General features: G+C 41.7%; 1 protein-coding gene across 1 annotated transcript in view; it reads left to right on the top strand.

Annotated features, from left to right (window-relative positions):
* The window catches only part of SLC38A11 (solute carrier family 38 member 11), a 501,004-nt gene extending 490,722 nt beyond the window's left edge, over window positions 1–10,282 (top strand). The window contains exon 9 of the mRNA XM_086954209.1: window positions 9,612–10,282. Coding sequence (XP_086810335.1) covers window positions 9,612–9,887 — 276 coding nt within the window. The 3' untranslated portion in view covers window positions 9,888–10,282. The remainder of the gene's footprint in view (window positions 1–9,611) is intronic.
* Window positions 10,283–10,715: the final 433 nt, after the last annotated feature.

Genomic DNA, 10,715 nt, shown 5'->3' on the forward strand with positions numbered 1-10,715 from the left:
AAGGACATTTTGACCCCCCTACAGGCAGGGTTCCGCCCCCATACAAGCACCATTGACCAGGTGTTCAGATGTGTTCTTGTTTATTGGAAGGTAGTTGCTATCGGAGGCGGTACGATTTACGCAGCTTTTGTAGATCTTAAGACCGCGTTTGATCTAGTTCCACGTACTAAATTGTGGAGCGCCCTTTTGGCTTCGGGGATGCCCTATGAATTATTGGGTATCCCGGTAAAACACCATGAAACAAATTATGCTCAGGTCTGTTGGAGAAGGCAGGGGAATGTTACCGAAAGTTTCCCGGTAACTAAGGGGGTCCATCAAGAGTGTGTACTGGCCCCAACCCTGTTTTCACTCTTTATCAACAGGGTGGTTCATTATTTTCCACCCAGCCCACTGATGCTCCAATGCTGGCAGCAATGAAAATACCCCTGCTCATATTCGCGGATGACGCCCTGCTGCTTTCCAGGACTCAGAAAGGGTTGGAGGTAGCCCTGGAGCGTTTCGGGATCTTTTGCCGGGAGCATGAGCTAGTGGTAAATGTGGACAAAACAAAGTTTATGGTGTTCCATAGGTTTAAGACTTTGAAGGGGAGTGTGTATATGAACAATGCCCCCTTGGAACAGACTGCCACCTTTCCCTATCTGGGGTTAGCATTGAGTAAGAAACTCAGCTGAAAATCCCAGATTGACCTGCTGGCGCTCAAGCACTCCCAACTTGCAGGTGCACTGCTAATAGAGCACAGGCTTTCCAAGACCAAGCCCATAACCCCTGCGTTAAAGATTTACAACCTCAAAATAGGTTCATCACTATTGTATGGGGCGGAACTATGGGAGTTTGACGATTTAACTTCTTTGGCAGCTGCCCAAAACAAATTTGTGAGAGCTCTGATTGGTCTCCTGCAGTCCACTCCACTTCGGCCTCTTTACTTGGACTTGGGCTGTAATAAATTTGTGGATCAGGCACGGTTTAGACCTGCAGCATTCTGGTGAAGGCTCTGGACCACTCCGGAGCTTTCCCTGTATGCTCAAGCTTTCTCTGAAGTTAGGGCGCTGGGTTGTACAAATAAAATCCCCTGAATAAGGAACCTAAAACACATACTCTGATCAATATAGGAATGAATAAACTGTGGGAGGATCCAGCAGCTGCTACCTTTCCTGCGAAAAAGGACTTTAAAGCAGCCAACTGGAACATGGTTAGATTGCAGCAACTTACTCTCCACCAACGCTGCTTTTTGACTAGGGTTTTCTACGAGCATAAATACAAGCCAAAGTTAGAAACATACTGGGACATTATTAACAAACCCAACAATAGGAAGCTGTATCACCAGTTTAGGGTAGGTTCGCTTCCCATCAAAGCATTCACCAGTTGCTGGCATCCCCCTACGGATGACAAATGTTCCTTTTGCCCTGCCGAGATCGAGTCACTAGCTCACCTTTTTTTTGTATGCCCCGCCTATAGGTCACCCAGGCATAAATGGTTAAAACCAATTTGCAAGAACATGGGCATTAGAGTAGCCATGGAGGCATTAAGGATCCTGAAAACTAACACACAGGATTCTATTGTTATAGCAGTGGTTAAATTCTTAAGCTGGATGTGGGTTACCCGAGCAAATAAGATGAGGGTTTGATAACATGGCCAAATATTAAATAAGGATTTTAATTTTATATTTGTAGCTAGCGTTAACAATCTACCTCAGTTTTAGTAATTTTAATGTACCATGTAGATATTTGTCGACTGTCTTTTACGCAATCTGCTTTTATGAGATTTTTAGCTATTTATATAGATCTTTGGTTCTTTTAATTGTTTTATTGGTCTCGGGAATACCAGCTAATGTGTTAGTACGAAAATTCCTAGATGTACATACTGTTGATGCACGTTGTCTTTTATGATGTTGTTAATCGAAATAAAGACATAATTGAAAATTGCGATTCTCCTATTAACATGACCAGAGAATCTGGATTTCATTAAAGACACGGAGGCTAACATTATGCATTAATCTTTTTAATGCAGCTCACAGCCGCTTACATCACAAAGACTTAGAATAAGAACCAAATGACATCACAGTATCCATAAAAGGCGTGTGCCAGGAAAGATCAGCCTCTTTTAAATGCCTTGAACGACAGGTCAAACGAAGAATACATCTTGAAACTTGAAGGAAGTATAGTTGAAACTTGTAAAATTCTTTGTGAATCATCAATTCGAATTGTCTGAAAGAAAATAAAGCAAATCAAGAAAGGTACAAGGAAACCTTCAGAAGAATCAAGCAAAGGTTAAAAGGTATGAAACATTCAAAACATTGTAAACCAAAATAATCCTCAATATCCCTCAAGGGAGGGACGGGAGGGATAATGTTAGCCTCCGTGTCTTTAATGAAATCCAGATTCTCTGGTCATGTTAATAGGAGAATCGCAATTTCATTACAAGACAGGAGGCTACATTATGCATGTTGGTAGCCTTGAATCACAACATCAGAAACATGTTCAATTGGTTTACAATAGTGATGAGCGAAGGTAGAGGCCAATCAGCAGCTTTAAGGATAGCATCCAACTTACCACCCGACCAATATGACTTGCTGGCCATTGCGCTTCTTAGTGAGTGAGCTTGAAATTTTGAAAGGTCAATACTAGCGAAATTCATAGCCAATTTAACCCACCTTGCGATAGAGCAGGATGAGATGGGTTTAAAGGGTTTAACGTAGGAAACGAGGAGTTGATTAGCATCAGGGGGTCGAAGATTAGACATCCTGGAGTCGTATTCCTTCATACAATCAACCACACAGAGCTTTTTGCAAAAATCAAAACGTGGATAGAAGATAAAGTCAGACATGGTCTTAGTTCTCCTAAAAATTTCAAATTTAAAGCCAAACATGTCATAACATCTATTGGAGATGTCTAGAGCTTTAACATCTGAAACTCTGCGACAGGAGATTAAACAAAGAAGAGAGGCAAGTTTAATTGAAAGACATTTTCTGTTAAGAAGGGAGTTATCAGGCCAGGAGCAAAAAAGGTCAAGTAATAATTTAACATCCCAAACAGATTGATATTTAGGCCTGGGGGGTCTTTTAAGTCTAATGCTTTTAAGGACCCTACAAACAATAGTGTTTTTACCTACCGTTTTACCATTGACAATAGAGTGACCTGCGGAAATGGCAGACCTATAACAGTTAATGGATCTATAAGAGAGACCACTGTCGAAAAGTTCCGCAAGGAAATTGACTATATTAACGATAGGAGCTTCCACGGGATCCAAGTCCCTTTCCAAGCACCAACTAGACCATTTTTTCCAGATGTTATTATATCTGTAGTGTGTTCCGGGTGCCCAAGATTCTCTGAGGAGTGTAAAAGCAGATGACGAAAGTCCAGACAATTGATTAGATTGCCTGACACTTTCCAAGCAAGAAGGTTCAGGCTCCCTGAAAGAACCAGGTGGTGATCTTCTCCGTTTGCGTTTAGGAGGAGGCCTTGAGTGGCCGGGATTAGGAGGGGGATGTCGCAAGAGAGTTCCAAGGCTGTGGGGAACCATGCTTGAGACGGCCAGAAGGGGGTTATCAGGACCAGGGAGCACTGTTCCTGTCTCACTTTCTGTAGAACCCTTAGAATCATGGCAAAGGGGGAAAGGCGTAGGGTCGGAGAGGAGCCCAAGGTTGGAGAAAAGCGTTGACAGCGAGAGCACCCGGGTCTGGCATCCAACTGAAATACTGTGGAAGTTGGGAAGACAAGCGACTTGCGAAAAGGTCCACATCGAAAGGACCCCGATAGTGGACCAGGGATTTGAAAATTGTCGGATTGAGTTTCCAATCGCTGAAGTCTACTAGGAACCTCGAGTTCCAATCTGCCAAGAGGTTGGATTTTCCGGGGAGATATTCTGCCCTCAGGGAAATCTTGTGTTCCAGACAGAACATCCAAAGTTTCTTGGCTAGATCCGATAGGTCGGCAGATTTCGTACCGCCAAGACGGTTGATATACGAGACTGCGGAAACGTTGTCCATCTTCAGGAGAACGGATCTGCCTTGAAGAGATTGTCTGAAGCTCATCAGAGCATAAAGGCCCGCTGTCATTTCTAAGAAATGTATGTGGTGGGAAGATTCCGAAGGGGTCCATACACCACCAGTGTCCTGGTCGAGGAGACGAGCACCCCAACCGTGAAGGCTGGCGTCTGACTCTAGAACGAAGTCTGGAGTTGAACCAAATATAGCTCTTCCATTCCAGGCATCTAAATTGTCCAGCCACCAAGAAAGTTCCAGTCTGGCTTCTTCGTCTAGAGAGACTTGGTCTCCGTACCAAAGTCCAGATCTGAGAGCTTTGGCTTTTACTCTCTGAAGAGCACAGTAGTTCAGGGGGCCAGGGAAGATAGCTTGTATCGAGGAAGAGAGTAGACCAAGGAGTCTGGCTAGCTCTCTGAGGGATAACGAGTGATGTTTGCGAACAAATCTGATTTCTTTCCGAATTTTGGCAATCTTCTTCTTGGGGAGTAAGAGAAGACAGCTCGAAGTGTCCACAGTGAAGCCAAGGAACTCCAGAGATTTGGAGGGTAAAAGGATTGATTTTTCCCTGTTTATAATGAATCCAAGGCTTTCTATGAGGTTCATAGAGGTTTGCAAATCTTGTAGAATCTGAGAGTGAGATTGGGACATTATTAGTATGTCGTCTAGATAAATGATGAGACGGATACCCCTGGCTCTTAGGATGGAGACTATCGTTCTCATGATTTTGGTGAAACACCAAGGGGCGGATGAAAGACCGAAAGGGAGGGCCTGAAATTGAAAAAGGCGATTGTCCCAGATGAATTGGAGAAAGGACTGATGTTCTATTGCCATGGGAATGGTAAAATAGGCGTCTTTTAAGTCCAATTTGACTAGCCAATCTCCTTGGAGAAGAAGGTCTCTGAGCAGATGGATGCCTTCCATCTTGAAATGGCGGTAGACGAGGTACTTGTTTACCTCTCGAAGGTTTATTTCTGGGCGCCAACCCTTGTCTTTCTTTTCGACTAGGAAAAGGGTGCTCACAAAGTTCTTTTGAGACCAAGGGACCTCTATTATAGCACCCTTCTTTAACATAGAGGAAACCTCTTCTTTGACGATTTCTAGATGTTCCGGAGAGAGAGTCAGAGGATTGGGAGTGGTAGATTGGAAAGGAATCTCTGTGAAGTCTATTTTGAAGCCCTGAACTGTTTCTAGAACCCATGGGTCTTGGGTTAAGGATTCCCAAACATGAAGGAAATGTTTTAATCTCCCCCCGACCTTTGGAGGAGAAGAAGAAAGGAGTGCACTTACTTGAGGTGGTGTTGTTGGGAGCACCACGAGCGGGGAAGCCTCTTCCGCTTGAACCTCTCCCTCTTTGTGGGAAATACTGTCTGGAGTTGGAGGGGTAGAAGCCTCTACCTCTACCGGATGAACCTCTTCCTCTTCCGTAGGTGAAAGGCCGGAAATTCCCTCGGCCGGAAGAACGGCCTCTTCCACTGGCCTGGCCAAAAACACGTTTCATGTTGTTTTGGGCTTTGTCTAAGGCTGTAAAGGTCGCCCCATATTTGCCAAGAGTTTTGATCATATCTTGTCCGAAGAGGAGGCCATTAGGTTTAGATGATGGCTCTTTCTCAGCGAGGTCCCCGAGTTTTGGGTTGATTCTGATGAGGACAGATTTTCTCCTTTCAATATTGAGGGAGGAGTTGGCATTACCTAGTAGTAAAATGGCTCTCTGACTCCAACCTTTAATCAGGTTAATGTCTAGGGGTTTGCTGGAAATCTGTGATTCCTCAGCGAGGTCTAGGATTCTGGTAAGGGGACCCAGAAGGTCAAGAAGGTGGTCTTGACATGTTTTAAGGGCTCTTTCCAGACCTTTTCTTGGGTCCTTGCCTAGTTTAAATAGGAACTTGATTAAGTCAGGGTCTAAATTGGGAGTTTGGCAGACTTTCCCCTCAATGAATGGACAGGGGCACTCAGATCTCATGGTGTTGCGAGATTCTCTTTGAAGAGAGTTTCTCAACCACTTGGTGACGAACTAAGCTACGTGGTCGTGGGGGTGCCACCTTTTGCTGTTAGGGTGGGAGATGTTTTCTGGGGAGAACATTTCGGCACCAAGAGGGTCAAGGATCGCGTCCTTAGACGAGGGGGAGGAGTCCGCCTCTGAGAGAGGGTTAAGGTCCCATTCATCAGTATTTTCCTCGTCAAGGTCCAGGACGAATTCGTCCTCAGGATCCAGGAAGAATTTGTCTTCCTCTGAGCTGGAATTGACGGGAGCACTGAGAGTAGTTGCGTTGGCGCTTGTTAAATTCATGCCGCTATAGGCAACATTACCTTTTGGGGCGCTTGAGCCTCCCATGCCTTTTGAAGTGCTTGGACCTCCCATGCCTTTTGAGGTGCTTGGACCTCCCATGCCTTTTGAGGTGCTTGGACCTCCCATTTCAGATGAGGAAGCGCGACCTCCAACAGTATTCATACAGTGTTTACTTTTTTTGATAGACTTAGAGTGTTCAGCTTCTAGGTCTGAAGTGTCATCATCAGGTAAGAGGGACCTTTTATTTGACATAAGCTCACGGAATGTATTTAACATACAGGTCCTCATTTCCTTTTGAAGGAAGGATTTGAAGTTATCAGAGTTATGATTGGGGGAACTTGCCATAGCGTCATCAGATTCTAGATCAGACATGACAGGTAAGTAAATTACGAGCTTATTAGATAAATTAAATGGCTAGTATGAAAATAGCTCCCTTTCATATATATATATTTCTTTTTTTTTTTTTTTTTAATTATTCTTATATATCCTAAAAACAGGAAGCCTAAGCTAAATTAATGTAGTGGTAATATCGGCTTAAAGCTAAGCTAGGCTAAGCTAATCAGGGTAGTAATAAATTGGTTGGCTAAAATTGAGCCAGTAATTAGTAATGCCAAGTAAAAGCTAAAGAATAAGTCCAATCTGAGGAGAACAGCTGTTTGTAGGAGCGCAGTCGGTAAAGCCTCGAAAACGGCAACCGATGCGCTCAAGCTGAGGAGAAAATCAGTTCGAGGAATGGACCCTGGCGGACACACAGCGTTACGTTGCTGTTGCCGAGGTCCATTCCTCAAATCCAAGTAGGGAAATGTCGGGCTTAAGCGGGACAGTACGGGACAGTAGCGCGTTGAGGCAGTAGCGCGTTGAGAGGACTAGGAACGGTAAGCAAGAAGGAGGGGGTCTGCGCAAGGGACGGAAAACCGTCAATTGCCGGAAAACGGGTAGATACACGACAACCATAGATCGGAAGTAGAGGGGGTGAAGGTGGGGGGGGATCGCGGGGAGTCGCAGCGATCGAGGGGGAGGTGGGGAACAAGTCACACCACGAAGGCAGGGTAAAACATGGAAATAAACACTTTCATGTGTTAATTATGAAAATAAAGTTCAATAATATAACAGTAAGCAGTTCGAGAATAAAGGTAGTAATCATATCAAGATAATAGTACAGTCATTAAATGAGAGTAAATGGCAAACTGGCATAACAATTAGTAAGGATTGTAAGAGAGTTACTTATCTGTTGTGAGCCGCATTTAAAAGAGGCTGATCTTTCCTGGCACACGCCTTTTATGGATACTGTGATGTCATTTGGTTCATATTCTAAGTCTTTGTGATGTAAGCGGCTGTGAGCTGCATTAAAAAGATTAATGCATAATGTAGCCTCCTGTCTTGTAATGAAATTGAAAATTGTATGTATTGTGCGCACCAACGAAATGCCAATAAAAATGAATTTACCAAAAAAAAGTATGTATTCGTCTTTATGGTACCAATAATTTGGCGTTTCATACAGAATTTTGTGCGCTCCATTTTGAATGAGTGCTTTCTGATCAATCTAGAAAGAATATGCCACAAGGCTTTCTTTAAGGGAAGTGGGGCTTATCGTTTCCCCATGTCTTGCATGCTATACAACTGCAATGATGTAGTAATTTGGCACTGTTCCTCATGGATACTCTTCTCACGACGCTGGCTAGGATAAATACAGTAACCAAGGGTTATACTTAGCAGTGATGAGAGAATTATATGAAAGTTTACTTACTATGAACTCAGTGAACCTAGAAGAGTAGCAAGGATGCTTTGGGCCATGGTGTATGCAAGGAAAATGGGCATTTTGACTGCTGTTTGGGTAGTAAAATACAGTAATTATCAAGGTTCCGGGGGACCCTCAGGGCTCTAGGCCCTGGTTCCACAGTACCTGCTGCACCAATGATAGCTATGCCCCTATGTGAAGCTGCATGGCAACAGCAACACCTCAGCCTTAGTAACATAGGACAGAAGACGAGCATTCAGTTTTCTTGCATGGTAGCGAATCAAACTGTAAACTGGTGTGCAAGCATATGTGTAGACCTCCATGACGTACCTGTAAGTGCTTTGGAAACAGGTTTAGTTTATGTGCACAGAGACTTTACTTCGTGCAGAAGAAAGCAACAACACAAGAAACCACCCGTCTGAGGCGCCAAATAAATCAGCAAAGAACATGCACATTTCCTATCACCTACAACATTCCCACCAATTTTATAACATTAAAAATAAGACATACAGTTGATAAAATAAAGAGATTTGTTTTTTTATTTATTAACATGTGGTAGGTTACATCACTTGAATAATGGGGCTTAATTAGTTTTATAAATGTTTTATAATTGCAGCTATTTCATACAACATATTCTTTAAGCCCTGGTAGGGCAAATCATTTGACATTTGGGATATTTCAAAAAGTTTCATGAGAAATGTAGTTCTAATGAAACGCGTCACGCAAAGGGAGCTGGTAATTGAAGTAGTTTACTGCTTGGGCCGGCGTTCCCTTGCCACTTTTAAAAGCATACATTTGGAAACTATGCTTTTTTCCACCCTATGCTTTTAAAATTGCAAGGAGGTACGGCCCAAGTCCCAGCATAATATATTTATCTACATAAAAGGCTGATCATGGCGTGTTCTTTTAATAGTAGCAGAAGAGCAGAGGGAAAATAAGTGAGCGCAACACAATGTAAAACAACAAAACAAAATGTATACCTCTGAGGTTACCTGTTGATCACTGGATAATTTACGAAGTGTAGATATTATAATTGGTTCTCAGGTTGTGAGCTATTGGGGAATTACTCCCAAGGTAGTAAACATATTTGCACTAAGAGAAAGTCACATCCAGGTGCTGTACTGAACATTGCAACCTTGTGGGGAGGGGAGGAGGGGTGGTTGTCCCAAGCAGATTCAGATAGTTTCACATGTTATATATTACATTATTTGACTGTAGAAATCACTTACCTCTGTCATATTGTGCAGTACATTTGCAGTACAGTAATATAAAAATAATACTAACAAAAGATAATTAGCTTTAACAGTATTAACATAACATGATTAAAACATTAAAATCATATTAACATAAGATAATTGATATATTAATAATAATAAACAAGTCAATAATTACATACTATTATATATTGCATACATAAAAAATACAATTATAAAATTAACAATTATCATTATATAAATAATTAGCAATATTAACCGATCATAATCAACATATTAGTCACATAATATACATATTGACACTATATTTGTGATAATGCTAATTTAAAGAATATGAGAGAAACAATTATGTGAACACTGCCTAACAGTATTTGTGTATTCCTTCAACAGGGAATCCTCACTGCTACTCCTCTCGTGTTTGTCGTCCCCACCGCCTGCTTCATTAAACTCTCCAAAGAGCGTTGGTACCATTTGGACAATATTATACCTGGCTTGATCCTCATCGCTGGAGTCATCGTGATGATAGCTGGACTAGTCATGGCTGTTTGGAGGCCACAAGATTGTAGTCATGGCTATGAAATGTTTTACTGCTCTTCTGGTAACGCTACCTACAATTTCATATATTCTGCTCTCCAAGCAAAGAACCTGTCCACAAACTTAAAGTGATTCTGTGACCCCGTAAAAAAATCAATAATGATCCCATAAAAAATTATCAATATTTGAGGTGTTATAACATGCCCATTTCCTTAAATTGTTGTTTCCCGACAGCTTTATGTTTTGTTATATTCAAGAGAAGTGAATATAATTGTGCATTTAATGTTTTCTAAATAGGTGCATTTTAACGGCATAATGAATAATTATTTTGTGTGAGCTATCTTTGAAACAAGTTGCAATATATGTATCTATTTTGTTCTTGTTGCCAATACACTGCATGCCATCAGTCATAATAATTTGTGTATTTGATATTATTTATGATTCTTTTCACTATACAGTAACTCGTTTGCCTTGTTTCGACTTTTGTTTGCTCACCACAACATCTGCATATTATAAAATATATTATTGTTAAACGGCTGATTTCTTTCTAAAGCAAATCATTTCATAATGATAACAATGTTTCTTTTGGGAAGGTACAGACTCTGTCAATCAGATAAACAGATAATATAATAGGAATAATGATAATATAGGTTAAGGTCGTGAAGATCGACCCTGAATAATATTGTATGCACTACATTCACGTCACTATATAGGGTAAGGTAATGGATCTATTTGCTATCCTTAACTTCAGCTTTGGTGGGAGGTGCAAGTAGAATTAACAATAGTAAATAACTACTCTATATTGTAGTAGAAAGTTAGTGTAGTGGATGCAATATTATTACCATGCGATATATCCTGTGCGATATACTGACCTATCATTATCTGCCCTCGTGTGACACCTATTACAGGCTAGATCAATAAACGTAGAAATTTACTACAGCTGTGAACCTTGGCAGATAC

This window comes from Lissotriton vulgaris, chromosome 2_1 (assembly GCF_964263255.1).
Source record: "Lissotriton vulgaris chromosome 2_1, aLisVul1.2, whole genome shotgun sequence".
Lineage (NCBI taxonomy): Eukaryota > Metazoa > Chordata > Amphibia > Caudata > Salamandridae > Lissotriton > Lissotriton vulgaris.